Source organism: Pipistrellus hanaki (assembly GCF_964339955.1).
Source record: "Pipistrellus hanaki genome assembly, chromosome: 18".
Lineage (NCBI taxonomy): Eukaryota > Metazoa > Chordata > Mammalia > Chiroptera > Vespertilionidae > Pipistrellus > Pipistrellus hanaki.
Window position 1 is genome coordinate 549970 of NC_140520.1, and position 19332 is coordinate 569301.

The following is a 19332-nucleotide window of genomic DNA, read 5'->3' on the forward strand; positions in this document are numbered from 1 at the left end:
CTACCCAATCAGAAGTCAGGATTTTCCGTTCCTTATTTACATCGAGAAACATATAAATACTGACTGAGCCCTCAGCCTTCCACCTTTTTTCTGTTGTGAGAATTGCGATCAGCAACTCTACAGCCTTTTCCAGACACCATGCCGGAACCTTCCAAATCCGCTCCGGCCGCGAAGAAGGGCTCCAAGAAAGCCATCACTAAGGCGCAGAAGAAGGACGGCAAGAAGCGCAAGCGCAGCCGCAAGGAGAGCTATTCTATCTACGTGTACAAGGTGCTGAAGCAAGTGCACCCCGACACCGGCATCTCGTCCAAGGCCATGGGCATCATGAACTCGTTCGTCAACGACATCTTCGAGCGCATCGCGGGCGAGGCGTCGCGCCTGGCGCACTACAACAAGCGCTCCACCATCACGTCCCGCGAGATCCAGACGGCCGTGCGCCTGCTGCTGCCCGGCGAGCTGGCCAAGCACGCCGTGTCCGAGGGCACCAAGGCCGTCACCAAGTACACCAGCTCCAAGTGAGGCGCCGAGGCCCGGCTCCCGACCCCAAAGGCTCTTTTCAGAGCCACCCACTTGCTCTAAGGAAAGCTGTAAGTGCCGTTTCTGAGCCAGGTCCCTGTCGCATGCTGTGGGGTCAGTTTGAGCCCTGACTTTCTTCAGTGTTGTTTGGTTCGCTCTCGGGGTCGCCTGGTTTTAAGTGAAGTGCGGTCCGTGCAGCTGTGCCCCAAGGCTGTCTTGTTCATATTTCATGCCAAGTTCAAGGTGCCCTTAGCCTCTCGGTGTTCATTAGGATGCACCCCCAAAAGACCGATTCGCTTACTCTGCGGTTTTCTGACGGGGTTTGGGACCCCATCCTGGGTAGGAAAGCCGTTCAAGGACGTCAGGAAACGGGGGTCCCCGAGGAGTCCCCGGTCTGGGCTGCGTTGGCGGGAGGAGTCCCGGTCTGGGCAGCCAAGCGGGCGCTCCTTCCTGGAGCCCACACTCGCCTTGTCCCGGGGGCTTTGGGGAGACGCTCGGCGACCTTGTGCGGTGGCTCCTTGGGCACTTGTTTTCGGTGGGGTCCGTCTCGAGCCCTTTTCACACAGGCGACCTGAGATGGCTCCGGCTTCTCACTAGAAATGTTGACCGGTGGCCACGGTCAGCCTGAAACGCCTGTGAGTTTTTCTCACGTCCCAGTAACCCGGTGCCAATTCCTGGGCCTTGGACGGATCCGCGATCCCCTAGGTTCTAGGTGGGGAGGGTGGGTTCCCGCTCTGACGGGGGACAAAGGATTTGAATTTCCCGCCCTTCCATCCGTGTGTGGCGCCACCTCGTGGCTGACAGCGGCGGTGGTGGTGGTGGTGGGGGGAAGCGGGTGGAGAAGATTCGCGGCCAGTTCTTTGCAATCCTTTACCCAGAGTCGCTGGGACTCCAAAACCCGTCCAGTCAGACAGGAAGGCCCTGGGGGAAGAGGGTCCGAGGGGTCTACGTCCCGAGCTGGGGAGGGGAGGAAGAGCTGGTGAAGAATCGCCGTGTGCCGTTTCCTTCGGTCTTCAGTGTATGAGCACGATGAAGAAATACTGTAAAATTTAAAGTTGAATTTCTCACAAAGGAACCCCTTTTAAAGGAAAATTTAAAAAATTTTCCCCAGAGCCCAACATAACAGCTGGCCAATGGATGAGGAATTCTTTTTCTCAGCATATGCAAAATGTATTTTTGAAAAAGACACTTGCCTCAAAAGTCTGATTTTTGTTGTGTAGATAATAAAAAAGAGCCCTCCCCAAATAGGTTCCTTAGGGACTGCAGGCTACAGTTTGAGAATCACGAACCCTGGTATTCTTCCCTCGAGGGGGAAGAGCTGGCTGGGAGATTATTTCTTATCCTATTCAACACGACCTCCGTAGGGGCTATTTTCTCCCCCTTTTGTCCTGTAAAACTCTGCCTGCCTGCTTGCTTTCAACCTCGCCATCTGTCCCCTGCCCCCTCCCTTCTCATTTCTTCTAAATAGTTAACGCTTTACCTAAAACTATGCTCTTAATTGACAACCTTGAAAAAACACATTAGGCCTCCTAAACTCAAACCTATAAATGTTATCTGTCCGGGTATCTGGCTGGTGCTGAGAAGGCTAACCCCTATTTTGTAAAAGTATAGTTTGGAATTCTCTGCTGCTTTTTTAGACGGCCTCTTATTCTAAAAAAATAAAAATAAATAATAACTTTGCTTTCCGGCTTGCTCTAGCCTGCTTGAATAATGAGGAAGATAAACTTAGCCTTCTGTAGGCCAGAGAGGCCCATGCTCTATCTAAGCCATGCCAGGTGTATGTTTTAATTGGATAGAACTGTGTTGTTTTCGAGGCCAGCAGCGGGATAACCACTAAGCACACGTAGGGCTGGCTCTCTAATAAAAAGGGAAGTTCTGCTCGTAGCTTTGCTTGGAATTTGAATTCATTTTCTCTAAGCCCATCGCGGTGAATAAAGTGTGATTCCAAACTCCCCGAGCATTGCTTGATTGATGCCGGTTCTCGGTGTCAATGCTTCCCAAGTGAAGGAGGAAATAAGAATAAGTGGCCTGTGTCACTCAGAGTTGGTTGGGCTTCATTCCCAGCACCAAAATGTTGCTGTTTCCATTCCTGCTCAGAGCACATGCCTGGGGTTCGAGCTCTATTTCTCATCTACCCCCTCCCCTCTCTCCCTTCCCTCTCTCCTGAAAAATCATTAAATATACCTATTTTTAAAAAAATCAGATGCCTAGACTCCATGGTGGCTCCACAGATCTATAGTGGGGAGTAGTGACAAGACAGAAACGAACTTGTTAATCTCTCCAGGTCCGTGGCCGGCAAACTGCGGCTCTCGAGCCACACGCGGCTGTTTGGCCTCTTGAGCGTGGCTCTTCCACAAAATACCACAGCCTGGGCAAGTCTATTTTGAAGAAGTGGCGTTAGAAAAAGTTTACGTTTAAAAAATTTGGCTCTCAAATGTCAATTGTTGTCCTGTTGATATTTGGCTCTGTTGGCTCATGAGTTTGCCGACCACTGCCCCAGGTGATTCTGACCAGGCTACCAGCTTTGAACACAGGTCAGTCCCATCAGCTTAAGAGAAATCTGGAATGGTCAGCAAACTGCGGGGCTCCCTGCGCAGGGGGATCTCCTCACAAGCGAGACCCGGCTGTCCTTACTTAGCTCTGTTTACTTGCAGCAAGTAAAGGGGACAGGCTCCCCTCCAGTGCTGCCTCCCAGAAGGGAGGCCTAGACAAGGCTTCTACACACCATGTGGTCAATTGCGTGTTGATTTCTTCTTTGCAATCAGCTACATGTGCCTGGTTGGGTTGGAGCAGAGCGCATCTGCTGAGCTGTGTCTGCAAACTACGGTTTTGCATTTTAGCATTTAGCAAGAAGACCGTGTGGGAAGCACTAACAAGACCGCGAGACCCTTGTCCTCACCGAAGGGTTTATACACGCGCTTCCCTGGTAAACAGCCGCATTTTCTCCAGAGCTGCTGCTCTCGGTCAACAAGGAAAACAGGAAAATAACCTGGACGAGATCCCCAACTCTCTTTTCAGTCAAGAAAAGTTTTGCCTTCTCCCGACCCAGGTTCTGGCTGCCTGGAGCCAGATGAAGAGGCCTGGGAGACTTTTAATTTGTAAAAGATGAAATAAAGAGGGGACCGGAGACCGGGAGGCCAGGACACAGGCTTTATTGGAGAGAAGAGCACCACTGCCGGCTGCTTCCAGAGAGAGAGCAGAAGAGAGCGAGGGCGAGGGTACAAGCACCTTTAAGGGGAGGGGAGAGAGGGGACGGGGCTTAGGGCACTCAGCACATGCTGATCGGTGGTTTCAGGTGAGGCCTATGATTAGGGACCTGGGGACTTAGGAATCGGGGACTTAGGGTATTTGGCAGGTGCTGATGGGTGGGTCAGTGCTCAGGAATGTCTGGCTGCAGGTGGAGTTTACATCTGTCCATCACTTTGAGGAAGGGAGGATCTATCAACTTGGAGGGAAGGTGACTGAGAATTCTGAAAAGAGAAGAAAGGTCCACAAAGGTCCAGAGACTGGTCAGGACCAAAACCGAGAGAGTGTAACCGCCCCACCAAGGGGTCTGGGCTGCCTGTCAGTCACTACGGGGAGCCATTTGAGAGGAGCCAGGGCTGACTCCGAGAGGAGCGTTTATTCCAGTAATTCCCAGCAGCATGGGCGGGCAGCAGGGCATCCACAAAAAGTCTGCTCGCCCCCACCCTGAGCCAGCTGTTCACTGGGTAGAAGGACAAAGATGACGTGGGGAAATAGGGATCACGTGCACGAGGAAGCAGGCCCGGGAGAATCCCTGCGGGTTATAGGCCATGGGGCAGCAGGGCGGCTTTCTGAAACAACCGGCATCCCAGGTGGGAAAGAAGGCGAGGGGGATGGGGACGGCACTGGGAGATTGCGGCAAAGGCTTTCCACCCAGTGGTTCACAGTCCTTGGCGTCACGTAATTCTCACGTTCGGCATTAGTAAAGAGCCCATCTGGGCGTCCACGTCTCACGTTTCTAAAATGAAGACACTACTCATGCTCTACACTTCCAGGCTAACCCGAACGTCTCCTACCAGGGTATGCCTGGCATGGGGGTGCAGTGGCTGTCTTGGGCCACCTCCTCTGCACATTTCATTGTTCAGATTCTTTCAGAAACCTTGGGCCACCAAAAGGACTATGTTCCCTTTCTCCCCACCTTCTGAGTCCTAAAAGAGTTAAAGCAATGCATGGCATAGAAGTACCTCCTTTTCTTTATTTTTTTTAAACGTACCTCTTACATGTAATCCACTTAGAAATTGCCCTGCTTGTATTTCTTTCCAAAATCTCGAGTCACAATTCAGAAAACTGACGAGTAACCTAATTGTCTGAGAACAATAATTCTCGCGTGTAGGGTAGTATTTAGGGGGAAAAACACACACAAATTGATTCAATTATTAGTAAAAAGAAGGAAAAGAGAGAAAGAAAAAGAAAAAAGAAAGAAAGAAAAGAAAATAAGGAAGAGAAAGAAGAAAGAAAAAGAAAGGAAGGTAGGTAACAGTGCATGAGACCAGATTAGAATGGAGCAAAGAAAAAGAAAAAAACAAAAACCCGCCTCGTATGCAAATGAAGGAGGCAGGCTCTACGCTCCCATTGGTTCTGGGGAAGTGCATGCAGCCTACCTCCCGTTAGTATAAATACTTGCCTTGCTTCTCCTCTAGTTCCATTCCTCTGACCTGTTCTTCAGGAGGTTCTCCCATCTTCTCAAGAAGAAATGTCTGGGCGCGGGAAGCAGGGCGGCAAGACGCGCGCCAAGGCCAAGACTCGGTCCTCCCGGGCCGGCCTGCAGTTTCCAGTTGGCAGAGTCCACCGCCTGCTCCGCAAGGGCAACTACTCGGAGCGGGTCGGGGCCGGCGCGCCCGTGTACCTGGCGGCCGTGCTGGAGTACCTGACGGCCGAGATCCTGGAGCTGGCGGGCAACGCGGCCCGCGACAACAAGAAGACGCGCATCATCCCGCGCCACCTGCAGCTGGCCATCCGCAACGACGAGGAGCTCAACAAGCTGCTGGGCAAGGTGACCATCGCGCAGGGCGGCGTGCTGCCCAACATCCAGGCCGTGCTGCTGCCCAAGAAGACCGAGAGCCACCACAAGGCCAAGGGCAAGTAAACCCAGTGCCCACAACTTACTGCCTTCTGTTCTACCCAAAGGCTCTTTTCAGAGCCACCCACGCTGTCACGGGAGAGTTTGCACTTTACTTGTCTGAGCGGAGACTGAAAAGCGGCCTTCGCTGTAATTTATTTCTCAGCCTGACAGTAGGTGGCAGTGTGCAAACGCCCAGGAATTCCACTGTTTATCCCAATAAAACACAATGAAGTGAAAGGGGAATGGACATACTTGACATCTACTTAGGGGATGAATACTGTGGGCCCTCAGGGTTAAACCATGGGGAAGACAATGGGAATAACGCTTGGTAAGAGCATTTACATACAAACCTAGTTAATTAGCAACAGGGCGATAAAACCGCCCTCCACTTGTTTTGCATCTTAATGGGACACATCATCCCCTACTCTCCCATCTCCGCCCCGGGGCCCTAGTGGGTTTTCAATGTGAAAGCCCTGCTCCCTCTGGAGTTCCATCTCAGGCGGAGCTTCCCAACACAGCACTGCGTAACTTTAACAAGGCCCACGGTCATCTTTTTGGTGCCACTTAACACGTCGGAGGATTTTTATTCCTTTCAATCACATTTGTGGTTACACAAGTCTCTGGAAAGAAATTGTGATATGTATGGGTTAGTAGGTATTAAATGTCACTAGCTATAGCATCAAATGTGAAGTCGCGGTAAATAGACATTTAGAAAAAGGCCTACAGAAACGTTCAATATGTTTAGAGAAATGAAGAAACTGACAGGAAACTAGCCCTCCTAAACTTGAATGAGGCTCAAAATTTGCTTGGCCAATCCCATGTAGCGCGCGCTTTTTCAAATAAAAACGAAAGCGTTTTCGGGCGAAAGCTAAAATTTACTCAGGAAACATTTGTGAATACTGGCATTAACTCCTACGGAGAAAAAAAACAAAGAACATTGCAGAGAAAAAACGCAGAAAAGGTAGAGGCGAGAAAGACTAGAAAACGGCCACTGTTGAAAGTTAATTTCTGATGTAAAAGCCCCGGGCGGGAGGATAGGGGGAGAGGGCGGCTTCTGGGATGCGGAAGTCGACGCGGCTTCCAATCACGTTCAGCCGGACCAGATGGACAGATGCCTGGTCCAATCAGCATAGGCCCTGCAGTATAAATAATGGTTGAAAGCGCTCACTCTCCTTCTAGCAGCTCCTTGCTCCTGGGTGTTCGGAATGGCTCGCACGAAGCAGACGGCGCGCAAGTCCACGGGCGGGAAGGCGCCCCGCAAGCAGCTGGCCACCAAGGCGGCCCGCAAGAGCGCGCCGGCCACGGGCGGCGTGAAGAAGCCGCACCGCTACCGGCCCGGCACCGTGGCGCTGCGCGAGATCCGGCGCTACCAGAAGTCCACGGAGCTGCTGATCCGCAAGCTGCCGTTCCAGCGCCTGGTGCGCGAGATCGCGCAGGACTTCAAGACCGACCTGCGCTTCCAGAGCTCGGCCGTCATGGCGCTGCAGGAGGCGTGCGAGGCCTACCTGGTGGGGCTGTTCGAGGACACCAACCTGTGCGCCATCCACGCCAAGCGCGTCACCATCATGCCCAAGGACATCCAGCTCGCGCGCCGCATCCGCGGGGAGCGGGCCTGAGCTCCGTCCTTCCTATCCACCAACGCGGAAAACCAAAGGCTCTTTTCAGAGCCACCACACTTTACCTAAGAAGAGCTGTGCGCCAACATGTAGCTCCACGGCATACGCAGCCCCACATGGGATACTTTATGTGCTGCAGCAGCTCAGCCAGCTTAGGTGCGCCTGAGGGGGGCGGTGAAGGGTCGAGGAAAAAAAGCTACGTCTGAGTGAGGCGCCTTTCACTGATGAAGAGCTAGCGACAGCTTCTCGTACTGCAAACGGCATTTTACAGCCAGATTGCTGACTAGGTGCATGGAGGAGCGATATGCTATTGCTATTTGCCCTTTATAACGTCAAATGAAGTTCATAAAATGTATGTGAAAACCTGTCAGAGGCAGGGGCTCACCACGGGATGCAGGTTCAATTCCCTGTCCACCCACATGCACCTCAAAATCTCGTGAGACCCAGACTCAGGTTGCTCACCCCCCCCCCCCATTAGTCTAGTTACAGACCAGGCAGGCCCATCCTTGTCAAGCCCTGCAGGGCAGGAGGCGTAGCCTCAGATCCCCTGGCCCAGCTCCAGGACGAGGGGCGTGGCCTGACGTCCCCCAGACTGGGTTGGGGGGCGTGCCTTGAGGTGCTCTGTCAACCCTGCCAGGTGGGTGACACGGCCTGAAATCCCCTGTCAAGCACCGCAGGGTGGGGGGGCATGGCCTGAGGTTCCCCATCAAGCCCCACTGGGCGGGGGCATGGCCTGAATTCCCTCAATCCAGCACTGGGGTGTTCACTTTGAGGTCCCCTGTCAAGCCCCGCTGGGTGAGGGGCGTGGCCTGAGATCCCCTAGCCCAGCATCAGGACAGGAAGTGCACTTTGAGGTCGCCTGTTAAGCCCTGCAGGGTGGGGGAGCGGGGAGCCTCAGGTTCCTGCTGATTGCTTGTTAAGGCTCCTTATAGGAACTTGGCCTCAGCTGTGGGTGCAGCCATCTCTGTGACGGAGTGATGGTCAAATAGCATGTTCCCTCTTAGTTAGGATTCCACGAGGCAAAGGAAGGGCATGGTCAAGATGTTTACAACATTCTTGTGGGTTGAGATCCGATTCAGTTACAGGCACCTGAACACTATCAAGCCCACAGCACTCAGGCACGTGGGATGACGTGTTCAGACCACAGGTGCAAGCTCACAACTCCAGCTGTTGGCTATCTTGGTGCTGGGAGGCTCTGCCCTCCAGGCTGGGACTTGCACGTGGCCACGAGGGGACTGTGCCCTCTCATCAGTCTGAGGCTTGAATCTGTCCAGACACTGTAGCCTCTCTCCACAGTTATGATTTATTTCCAGGCAGGAATTCTCATGAGAGTCCAATACAGCACAGTAATTGTACAGATGTCTGCCCCCTGTGAGAAAAACAATGTTTCAATGCAGTACCCTTAATACCGATATAGCAGAAATCTCTGTTTTTTTATTGAAAATCTGAAATGCCATCAGGAAGTGTAACTGGATTTGCATTGGGTCCGTTTTGGGCACATGGACATTAATGGAAGCTTTGGCTGCATTTTAGTGAAATCAAGTTCCAGAACTAACCACTGAACCTGGCTGGCTTTGCCAGCCATTTTCTTCTCAATAAAATTGCTGGCTTTTGGAGCGACTCTTCAGCCTCAGAACCTAGAACAACCTGCAATAAAATGCTCACTGCCACATCCTTGAACCTTGTAGCCAACTTGTAACCGCAACATGTGACTGGAAAGGGCTGTTGGGCTCCATCAGAGCAGCATTTCAGTAACTTACTTTATGGCAGAATTGGAGAAATAAATTAAAACATGGTGGGGTAGGTAGGGTGGGGTGTGGAAGATACAAAACAACAAACCCTGTGCCCGAAAGCTCATTGCTTTAATGGAAATAGCTTTAAATGGAAATGTTACTGGAAAGATCTGCAAGGGATGGATCTGCCTCGCCGCCCTGGGCCTAGCATGTGTGGGTTCTTGACTTGGTGTAGGAAGGATTTCAGAACACGAGTCCAGGGGGCTTTGCGAATAAAACCGTGGAGACAGGGAAACCAGGAAGGGCCCAAGGTGGAAGCAGCTCAAGGAGAGAGACCAAGCACGGCTCCCTGGGCTCTCGCGAGAGAACGGGGCCACGTCGGGTTGCTGACAGCTCCCTGTGATAACCGGAACGGTGAGACGAGTTGTTTTCCCTGGACCGTGTCTCTCGACACCGAAGAATGAGCTCCTCGGAACCGGAAGACTTAAGCAAAGTGTAGAAAAGTTGTAACAAGCAGGCTCGGACTCCCCAGTGGTGGGCTGCCAGCTAAAGCCTTGTGGCCCAGGGGTTTATCTGTGCTACAAGCTGCGCTGTGTCTACCTGGTTGATTCCCTCAATTGTTTTTGCCCAACAACTGACCTGACCTGTCTCCGTGTCCATGCGGTAGGTTGCTTGTTCTGTCACTGTTCCTATAAAACGTATTTATTTTGTACAACTCCTAGGAGCAGCCTTCCAGTTAGTTACAAGTCGGGTTGTGTCCAATTCAGAAATTGATTAATAAAGCCAATTAGGTCTTCAAATGGACTCAGTTGATTTTGTGTGTGTGTGTGTGTGTGTGTGTGTGTGTGTGTGTTTTAAAAAAACACCATAAAATGTCGTCTCTTATTTTGAACATTGTATTGTATTCTAAGCGCCTCATCTATATCTTAATGCTCTCATGTACTAGTTCAGCAAAATTTTGAAAAGAATGCAAACCTCTAGGAATCGCTGCATTTTTATTACTGTCACTTGCATACAGTTCCCTTTCCTAGTTTCAGCTTTGTGTGTGACAACTTTCCTAGAATTGGATGAAGCTGCCCCAGGAAAGGGCAGCACCCCTCCACCCTCTGTCTCATGCCAAACAGGGCGTCAGCCCCTGGCACCCACATTCTTTCCCTCTGCGACCCCTCCCTGCTTACACGGATGAGCACCATTGGTTTAAGTTGAAGCACACGGTGTTCGCATTATGCTGGAAATGTTCTGCATTGTGCTTTAGCCCTGCCTGTATCACAAATATTTTACACAGAAGTTGGGGCGATAGGAACTTATGGTCAAAGACCTGTGAACGCAAAGAGCCACATGCTAACCTGACAAGCTCAGGGGAGGCCTGCGTGGCCAGTCTTGCAAATTCAGAGACCTAAAATAACCACAAAAGATGGTTTGAAAATTAAATATCTAAGTACAAACAGGTTATAGTGGGTAATCATGTCCTAGACCGATATTTCACCTGACAAAGATCAACTTAGATCTTCTTTACGGAGCCCATTTGCCCTTTTTGCCTCTAAGATAACATATCTGTAAGATGTCTGGGTAACTTGTAACTTCCTTTTTACCCCGGACCCCTCAGGGCACAACTAATGGTCTTGAGACATTCCCTCATTGTTATTGTTATCAAGTTAATTATTAACTTAAAAAGTATCCTATAGCCATCATCATTTCACTTTTCACCCTATCCCAGAGGTTCCCCCCCCCCCTTTGCTCCGTCCCACCTCCCTAATCTATCACCGATGAATTTCACATAACTCACTTACATCCCTTTCCTTTGATTGCAAGGTATAAATGTAGATGTAACCTTGCATTCTCCGGGGCATTATCTCAATCCGTTGAGGTTCTGCTTCCCAGCATAGGTCGACAGTTTGGCTCAAATAAACTCACAAAAATTCTTTACAGGTTTCAATGTTTTTCTCTCCCATGAACAGAACTATCAGCTGTACCCGGAAAGCGGGCCTGGCCCCGAACGGCTTTGCTTCGGGCAGCCGGGAGGGTGTGGGTTTGTGATTTCGTGCAGGGAACGTTTCACCACGGGAGTCCGGGGACCTTTAGCGGACGTTTATCAAAGCTGGGACCGTGATCCAGGAGCTGGCTCCCTGAAAGTCAGGGGAAGGGGGCTTTGGGGGCTTTGTCTGGAACGACCTGCTGCTGCCTTGGTTGCAGGCCTCTCCGGGTTCCTTAAAGCTAGCGGATGCTCTGAGGGGGGAGGGGGAGGGAGTGGGGGGCGCATATTCCTGGGAAAAGGCGCACACTAGGCCCTCGTTTTGAGGGGTGCTAAAGGCTGAGCAGAGAAGTCCTTAGGGGAGCATCTCTAGATGCCGACGCCCCAGGAGCTTTGTTCCCAGGTCACCTGTCCTCGGGCGCGCTGGCCAATGGCGCCGGTGGGACTTCTGCTCTTGGTGGCCGTGGAGGAAGTGGCTTGGCTCCCTGCCCTCTGGGAAGAACTGCAAGCTCCTCTTCCGTGTCCGGGTTTGGGGAAGACAGGATCCGCCAGGGGGCTGCGCACTGCCTAGCTCTCCCGGGTCCCCTCCTCCATGATCCAGTCCCGGTTCCGGGCAGCTGCGCGCCCTGTGCGCGGAGACGGCCAAGAAAACTCGGCTTCACCGGCGGCTGGAGAGCAGGCGCTCACCAAACCCAAACCCAAACCCAAACCCAACCCGTTCCCAACTCCTTTGTCTGCTGGGGTTTGGGCTTCTTTTAGTTCCTTGTTGGAAACGATCCAAACAATATCCAAGGATGGACAAATCGTTCAACACGCCCACCGAGGAGATAGTAAGTCCATGCGCGTTCACGGTAGGCCCTCTCGTTTGGGTTTTTTTATTTTTTAAGTAACAAAATCTCCTTACTCCGTGTGTCCTGGAGGGTGTAGCCGCAGGGGCGGGGACGCGGCTGTTTCCCGCCTTTTCCGGCCTGTTTCAAACCAGGTCCGCCCCCTCGTTACTTAAGGGGCTGCCGCCGCCAGCAGGGGGACAGACGTTTCTGGTTTCGCTCGGTCGTCATGTCTGGTCGCGGCAAAGGCGGGAAGGGCCTGGGCAAGGGCGGCGCCAAGCGCCACCGCAAGGTGCTGCGCGACAACATCCAGGGCATCACCAAGCCCGCCATCCGCCGCCTGGCGCGGCGCGGCGGCGTCAAGCGCATCTCCGGGCTCATCTACGAGGAGACGCGCGGGGTGCTCAAGGTGTTCCTGGAGAACGTGATCCGCGACGCCGTCACCTACACGGAGCACGCCAAGCGCAAGACGGTCACGGCCATGGACGTGGTGTACGCGCTCAAGCGCCAGGGCCGCACCCTCTACGGCTTCGGCGGCTGAGCCCGCTCCCCGCCCGCCGGCTCCTGCGCAAAACCAAAGGCCCTTTTCAGGGCCGCCCACGCCCTCCCGGAGGAGCTGAGCGCGCTCTGATTCTCGTTTCAGTGGACAGGTTTCCTCGGGTTGGATGCCGGGGGTTTTAAGCTTTAGCAGGCGCTTAAGACCAGTATGTGCACAGGGTCCCGGGGCGGCGGCGCCCTGGGCCCATTGGGAGGAATTGGCTGCTTCTGGGGGGGGGGGGTCGGTAGGAAGAAGCAAGCGGGAGGGGTACGGATATATGTAAATTTCTAGGGTATTTAGGGTTTTTGTGTTCCTGGTAGGGACACCCGTCCCTTGTACCTCTGAGAGGATCAAGCAAAGACGCAGGTTGGGGAGTAGTTTACAGTGACGCGGAGCCCTGGAAGCGTCGCTGGCCTGGTGTTTAGTCCTAAGAGTTAAATGTTAATTGCGAGTCTGGGAGGGTGCAGCCGCCCCACCACCCCCAGAGGCAGATGGATCAGACTTCTCCAGCGAAGCCTTGGCTATTAACAGCTGCATTTGCCCTGGCGACCTCACCAAGGATTGACATACTTTGGACTCACGTCCTTCTCCACCCAGGCTTCAGGCTCAGCGTCGTCCCCAAACTGGGTGGACTCAGGTTTAAGTATCACCAGGCCTGGCTTAGGCCCGTTCTCACGCCCCCGCTCCCCCAGCCCCAGGCTAAGCAGTTTGTGGATTCCAAGACGAAGGGGTCAGTGTCCTAAATGCGGGTCGCTAACCACTTCCTGGACCTGCGGCCTGGCTTTGCGGTCACAGGCTCTGCTCTTAACCTGCTGAGCCTAACGTTGTTTCCCCGGATCCCCCCCCCCCCCCCACACACACACACACACATACACACTTTTAAATCATGGGCCTTTTAAACAGTATGGATGTCCTTAGATTGACACATCGGGTTTTACCATAGTTTGCATCTTAGAACCTTATATGCTTATTTGCATAACTCATGGACGCAGATAACGGTGGTGAAGGCCTGGGGGTCGGGGGAGGGGCTGGAGGAGGTCAAAGGGAGGGGAGGAGGGGGACATATGTAATACTTTCAACAATAAAGATTCATTTGAAAAATAGTCTGCGTCTTTGAAAACGTTCCTTACCATTATTCCTTTTAAATAAGTATTTATTTACTGATTTTCAGAGAGGGAGGAGAGAGAGAAATATCAATGATGAGAATCATAGATCCGCTGCCTCCTGCAGGCCCCACACTGGGGATCAAACCCGAGACCAGGGCAAGTGCCCTGACCGGGAATGGAACCCTAAACCCTTCAGTCCCTAGGCCTACGCTCTATCCACCCACTGAGCGAAACCAGCCAGGGCACCATCATTTTTTTTTAAAGGTCTATCACCTTTCCCCTACCTGAATGCAGTGAATGGGGTTCTAGCAGGATGGGGGCAATACTAGGTAGCTAGCCTTGAGTTTCAAGGCTACACAGATGTCAGACTTAAATTTGTCTTTAATTTCCCTAATCTCGTTCATTTCAAACACAGTACCGACCCTTGGCACACAAACGGGGTAGGACAAGCTCTGGAGCAGCCCTTTTGGTAGGAGGGCGGCCCTGAAGGCGGAGGGAGGGGGACGGGCAGGAGCCGCAGGGCAGAGGCTGTGACCCGGCGGGAGCTCCTCCTTCCCTAATGCGGGGTGAGGCCTCGGGGTGGAGAGTTAGACACCGAGTTAGAGGCCGGACTCTGGCCCAGTCAGTGTGTAACTCACCAGCTGCTCCGCCTGCGGCTTAGGGCGGGCCCGGCCTGCGTGTGAGCGGGAAAGAACCAGGCCCAGAGCCGTTACTTCCCGCACCGCCGGGCTGGGGGAGGGGGAGGAGGGAGCTGGGGTAGGATGTGCGAATCCTCGCGCAGATGCAATTGGATTTAACCCCGACCTCCCGCTTGCAATTCCTATTTTAGTAAATCCGGTTTCCCGTTTGCATTTCTTCCTCTCCGGTTCCCTGCACCCATTCCCTCCGGAAGAGCCCAAGGAGCCGCCGTCCCAGCGCGGAAACTGGCCGAGCGCGGAGGGGCCGCCTTTGGGCCTGAAAACCCTGCTGAAGGTTAAAGTCCCGCGGGCATCAAACACAGAGAAAACGTCCGTAGAAACAAGGGTACCGGTGCGCGCTCAGCTCCTCCGGGAGGGCGTGGGCGGCCCTGAAAAGGGCCTTTGGTTTTGCGCAGGAGCCGGCGGGCGGGGAGCGGGCTCAGCCGCCGAAGCCGTAGAGGGTGCGGCCCTGGCGCTTGAGCGCGTACACCACGTCCATGGCCGTGACCGTCTTGCGCTTGGCGTGCTCCGTGTAGGTGACGGCGTCGCGGATCACGTTCTCCAGGAACACCTTGAGCACCCCGCGCGTCTCCTCGTAGATGAGCCCGGAGATGCGCTTGACGCCGCCGCGCCGCGCCAGGCGGCGGATGGCGGGCTTGGTGATGCCCTGGATGTTGTCGCGCAGCACCTTGCGGTGGCGCTTGGCGCCGCCCTTGCCCAGGCCCTTCCCGCCTTTGCCGCGTCCAGACATGGTCCCGCAGAACAGAGAAGCAAGAGCAAGTGGCGAGCTGAGAAAGAGCTCCTTCTTATATAACCCGCCACCCCCGCCCCAAATCCGCCCCGCCCCCAACCTACCTAGTGATTGGACGGCGCGCTGGCGGGAAATGTGACGTCACGACCACTCCCTCGATCCCTCCTTCAAACCTTGGTGCTCGAGCGGGACGGGGGAGAGCCAGAGCCCAGCTTGAGAGTCTTGATGGGTCTTTAACTGCAGTTTCCCTAAGGAGCCCTGGGGAAACTCAAGATATTTCAAGCAGGAAAGGCAACGTGAAAAGGCAAAAAGGTCATTTGACAGCAAATTGTGGCGAGAATACCATGATCACAGGCAAAAACGGAAGTTTAGTAAACGCCATGCCTGCTTTCGAGATTTGGGCCGCATTAACCCTTGGAATGCCAAGGTCTCTCACGTCCCCCAAACCTTGGCTCCTAATTTGGACTCAAGTGAAAACCGGCTCAGAAATTAACACTGGGGAGGGCCAGGCCGTGTTTATACGGCGCAAAAGGTGTCCCCATGTACCAGGATGTGCTTTAAATCACGACCCAATGAACACGCATATTAACCCACTGCGGGGGAGATAGTGTTTTCCAGCCCTTTGCTGCGGAAGGTGGGCGGCTCTGAAAAGAGCCTTTGGGTTTCCGCGTTGGTGGATAGGAAGGACCGAACTCACGCCCGCTCCCCGCGGATGCGGCGCGCGAGCTGGATGTCCTTGGGCATGATGGTGACGCGCTTGGCGTGGATGGCGCACAGGTTGGTGTCCTCGAACAGCCCCACCAGGTAGGCCTCGCACGCCTCCTGCAGCGCCATGACGGCCGAGCTCTGGAAGCGCAGGTCGGTCTTGAAGTCCTGCGCGATCTCGCGCACCAGGCGCTGGAACGGCAGCTTGCGGATCAGCAGCTCCGTGGACTTCTGGTAGCGCCGGATCTCGCGCAGCGCCACGGTGCCGGGCCGGTAGCGGTGCGGCTTCTTCACGCCGCCCGTGGCCGGCGCGCTCTTGCGGGCCGCCTTGGTGGCCAGCTGCTTGCGGGGCGCCTTCCCGCCCGTGGACTTGCGCGCCGTCTGCTTCGTGCGAGCCATGACAAACAAAGCGTAGAAAGAAGCAAGGGACTGTGGAGTGCGGCTCCTGGAACCGCTGCTGGTATTTATAGGGAGTAATGTGCAGCGATTGGGTGGGGAAAGTGTCTAATATTACGTTTCAGGTTCTGATTGGAGTATATTGAAGCTTTTCAACAGTGCAGTTTGACATTTTCTTACTTTTCTTCTCCAGCGCACTCGATGTTCATAGTCTGAATTCAAAGCTTTGAGCATTATATTGTCATAAAAGTGCAAGCATTGGCCTCAGTGGTACTACAGCTTTTTAATTCTGTATATTTCTTTGCTTCTTGGGGAAGGAAATATTGCCACCACCTCCCCCTCTCCATCCCCTCCCCAGCCACCTCCCCGGACTCCCGCCCATATCCGTTGCATGGCAGATCAGGCAAGTTTCTATAACCTCTTAACTGACTGAATGACTTCTTTAAACCTACAAAACGGTAAATCACAGTAACTTTCACAGAAATGGCCCCTGTAACCAGGCACCTTTTGTTACGTGTTTGTGTTCTGTGCCCTGCATTTGGATTTTCTGAAAGTCATGTTTCCTAAAACCTAGAGTACTTTTCGCGCTGCAAAAAACAAACAGAAAACCCCACACAAACAAAAAAAACAACAAAAAACAAAACAAAACCCTGTGACGTCCAGAACCAAACTGGATACACAGTGCTCTGGCCCAATCATTGGCTTTTGGGGCCTAAGGAGAACTACTTAACAATTTCAAGACCTCACCTTTTACTTAATTTTTTTTAATCTTGAAAGATGCAAGCATGGCTCCCTCCCCCTCCCCCCCCCCCCCACTAGGATGAGGGAGACCAGATTGTAGTGCATTTTGTTTAGCTGAGTCCATTATGGCGACTTTGCATATGTAAAGGCTCTTTAGCCTAAAAGACTCCGTTGAATATTTCCATTTTAAAAGCTTCCTGATTACCATTTGACTTATCACCCTCCTCCCCCAATTACATTTTACATCTTTCCAAAAATACTCACATAGGCCCAGTCTTGGAGAAGTATTTATACCTGCGTCATTATAGGTGACTATCCTTCAACTGTCCTCTTCGAAATTCTTAGAAATTGTGTGCTGCATTTTAAAAAAGAAAGGCTCTCCCGATGGTGGGAGGTAGAAACGGCAGTAAAAGAAGACGGAGGCAATGTGTTTGGGCCGCTGACGTGAGTGGCAGCCACCTATGAGCAAATCCCCGTGCAGCTAAGGAAACGGGGAAACGCAGGGCAGCAGAGGGGCCGGACCGGTTTGAGAACCGCAGCAGCGCGCGCGCGGGGACGTGACGTCGCCGGCCTGGTTTCCCGCCGCCGGCTGCGTTGGGCATTAGCCTTGTGAATGCCTTTCACCGCTTTTAGGGCGTCCGACAAGATAAGGAAGTTTGCGCTAATTGTTCCCCCCACCCCCGGGGGTGTCTCTTCTCTTTCAAACACACCGGAATCCCCCTCCCCCCCCCTCCCGGGTACTGGTTGATGCCTCGGAGCTGGGTGTTGAGTTCGCACATCTGCGACTATTGGGTGACTTTGCGGACTGCGAACCCAGGTCGCAAACGTTGGCGCGCGGTTGGGTGGCTGTAAGCATCAAAAGGCACTTGGCTTTGGGGAAATGCGCTGGCACAGGAGGTCTCCCCACGTCCCTCCGAAGCGTTCGCGGAGGTGCCAGCGACTCCCGTGGCGCCCACTCCACTCCAAACCCAGGTCCCGCCCCCCACCCCTCCCCGGGCATTGCGGGGAAAGGCAGTGGCAGGGGAGAGACCTGGCGCCCAGCCCGCGCTTCCCCTCCCTCCTTCCCTCTCTCTCCCCTTCCTCCCCCCCAGCCATCCATGTCAGCCCCTCACTTTCACTGCGCCCGAGAGCTACGTCCCTAACTTCCTCCAGGCGAAAGCCCGGAGGTTCTGATGTGATTCCTCTCTTACGAACGGTCCCCACCCTAAACCCCCCCTCCCCGCCAAAAAAAAGGGAAAAGAAAATCCTATTTTTTCTTTAAAAAAGTAGCACCGCAACGCTTCAGGGGCTGCAGAGCCCGGCCCTCCCCTGTCCCGTCTGCCCGTCTCCCGGGGGCGACCGTGCTGCCCCGGAGCCCGGGCGCGCGGCAGGGACCGGGGGGCCCCTCGCCGAGCCGACAGGGGGCGCCGGCGGCGGCGCGCACCAATCACAGCGCGGCCCGGCCTTATAAATACGCGGCGCCCGGGCCCGGCGGGCCCTCCAGCCTCTCCGGTTCCTGCGGTTATTGGCTCCCGGCTCCCCGCTCCCCGCTCCCATCATGTCCGAGACCGCGCCCCCGGCCCCCTCGGCCTCCGCCGCCCCCGACAAGCCCTCGGCCGGCAAGAAGGCGAAGAGGCCGGCGAAGGCGGCGGCCGCCAGGAAGAAGCCCGCGGGGCCCTCCGTCTCCGAGCTCATCACCAAGGCGGTGGCCGCCTCCCAGGAGCGCAGCGGCGTGTCGCTGGCCGCGCTCAAGAAGGCGCTGGCGGCCGCGGGCTACGACGTGGACAAGAACAACAGCCGCATCAAGCTGGGCCTCAAGAGCCTGGTGAGCAAGGGCACCCTGCTGCAGACCAAGGGCACCGGCGCCTCGGGCTCCTTCAAGATCAGCAAGAAGGCGGCCTCCGGCGGCGAGGCCAAGCCCAGCGCCGCCAAGGTCAAGGCCAAGGCGACGGGCGCTCCTAAGAAACCCAGGAAGCCCGCGGGCGCCGCTGCCGCCAAGAAAGCTGTCAAGACCCCGAAGAAGGTCAAAAAGCCAGCGGCGGCCAAGAAGGCTGCCAGGAGCCCCAAGATGCCCAAGGCTGTGAAGCCCAAGAAGGTCGCCAAGAGCCCGGCCAAGGTCAAGGCCGTGAGGCCCAAGGCGGCCAAGGCAAAGATGGCCAAGCCCAAGGCCAAGAAGGCGGCGCCCAAGAAGAAGTAGGTCCGGTTTGGAACCCGGTTCCTATCACCCAACGGCTCTTTTAAGAGCCACCTACCCGCTTCTGGAAGGAGCTTGCAAATGCGCGGGGCTCGGGCTCACGGCGAGGGCTGGGCCCCTTTCCAAACAGAACGTCAGAGCCCCCCGGGCAGTGCTTGCAGGGAGCCCAAAGCTGCTAGAAATGTGTGGGGGTTCCCGGGGATTTAACCTGCAGTGGGACGTGGGGAACCCCATCAGTCAGCGATGGTAATTGCAATTGGAACCCCTAGAGGAATGGGCTTCGGATGGAAAGGTCACAGGTTCCATTCTGGTCCAGAGCACAAGCCCGGGTTGTGGGTTCGGTTCCCCCAGTTAGGGCGTCGGGGGCGTGCAGGGAGCAGCCGATCCATTTGTCTCTAAAATCAAGAGGAAGGTTTTAAAAAGGATCCCTGGCCCAGGCTGGGAGGGCTCCCCGTTTGCCAAAGCGGTCTCCAAAGTTGGGAGGAGCTTTTGGGG

At 54.5% G+C, this 19332-nt stretch overlaps 7 protein-coding genes across 7 annotated transcripts; 5 read left to right on the top strand and 2 right to left on the bottom strand.

The window, feature by feature from the left end:
- The first annotated feature begins 22 nt into the window (after positions 1–22).
- On the top strand, positions 23–2163 carry LOC311612590 (histone H2B type 1-B-like). Its single transcript, XM_084865645.1, has one exon. The coding sequence runs from the start codon at positions 139–141 to the stop codon at positions 517–519; it is 381 nt and encodes a 126-aa protein (XP_084721771.1). The 5' UTR covers positions 23–138; the 3' UTR covers positions 520–2163.
- Positions 526–10858, top strand: LOC311612583 (histone H3.1). The gene is made up of 2 exons (XM_084865638.1): positions 526–587; positions 6785–10858. The coding sequence occupies exon 2, from the start codon at positions 6808–6810 to the stop codon at positions 7216–7218; it is 411 nt and encodes a 136-aa protein (XP_084721764.1). The 5' UTR covers positions 526–587; positions 6785–6807; the 3' UTR covers positions 7219–10858.
- On the top strand, positions 5075–5749 carry LOC311612587 (histone H2A type 1-D-like). Its single transcript, XM_084865642.1, has one exon. It carries the CDS (start codon positions 5234–5236, stop codon positions 5624–5626), a length of 393 nt encoding a protein of 130 aa, XP_084721768.1. The 5' UTR covers positions 5075–5233; the 3' UTR covers positions 5627–5749.
- A 905-nt stretch (positions 10859–11763) lies between the features above and the next one.
- LOC311612316 (histone H4) lies at positions 11764–12416 on the top strand. Its single transcript, XM_084865173.1, has one exon. It carries the CDS (start codon positions 11980–11982, stop codon positions 12289–12291), a length of 312 nt encoding a protein of 103 aa, XP_084721299.1. The 5' UTR covers positions 11764–11979; the 3' UTR covers positions 12292–12416.
- Positions 12417–14275: 1859 nt separating this feature from the next.
- LOC311612352 (histone H4) lies at positions 14276–14840 on the bottom strand. Its single transcript, XM_084865232.1, has one exon. The coding sequence runs from the start codon at positions 14820–14822 to the stop codon at positions 14511–14513; it is 312 nt and encodes a 103-aa protein (XP_084721358.1). The 5' UTR covers positions 14823–14840; the 3' UTR covers positions 14276–14510.
- A 269-nt stretch (positions 14841–15109) lies between these two features.
- Positions 15110–15969, bottom strand: H3C1 (H3 clustered histone 1). The gene has a single exon (XM_084865236.1). It carries the CDS (start codon positions 15924–15926, stop codon positions 15516–15518), a length of 411 nt encoding a protein of 136 aa, XP_084721362.1. The 5' UTR covers positions 15927–15969; the 3' UTR covers positions 15110–15515.
- Positions 15970–18191: 2222 nt separating this feature from the next.
- On the top strand, positions 18192–19013 carry H1-1 (H1.1 linker histone, cluster member). Its single transcript, XM_084865494.1, has one exon. It carries the CDS (start codon positions 18202–18204, stop codon positions 18838–18840), a length of 639 nt encoding a protein of 212 aa, XP_084721620.1. The 5' UTR covers positions 18192–18201; the 3' UTR covers positions 18841–19013.
- Positions 19014–19332: the final 319 nt, after the last annotated feature.

Bases quoted from the DNA above. Each gene is read 5' to 3' on its own strand.
- H1-1 (XM_084865494.1), top strand. From the start codon at position 18,202: ATGTCCGAGACCGCGCCCCCGGCCCCCTCGGCCTCCGCCGCCCCCGAC.
- LOC311612316 (XM_084865173.1), top strand. From the start codon at position 11,980: ATGTCTGGTCGCGGCAAAGGCGGGAAGGGCCTGGGCAAGGGCGGCGCC.
- LOC311612587 (XM_084865642.1), top strand. From the start codon at position 5,234: ATGTCTGGGCGCGGGAAGCAGGGCGGCAAGACGCGCGCCAAGGCCAAG.
- LOC311612352 (XM_084865232.1), bottom strand. From the start codon at position 14,822: ATGTCTGGACGCGGCAAAGGCGGGAAGGGCCTGGGCAAGGGCGGCGCC.
- LOC311612590 (XM_084865645.1), top strand. From the start codon at position 139: ATGCCGGAACCTTCCAAATCCGCTCCGGCCGCGAAGAAGGGCTCCAAG.
- H3C1 (XM_084865236.1), bottom strand. From the start codon at position 15,926: ATGGCTCGCACGAAGCAGACGGCGCGCAAGTCCACGGGCGGGAAGGCG.
- LOC311612583 (XM_084865638.1), top strand. From the start codon at position 6,808: ATGGCTCGCACGAAGCAGACGGCGCGCAAGTCCACGGGCGGGAAGGCG.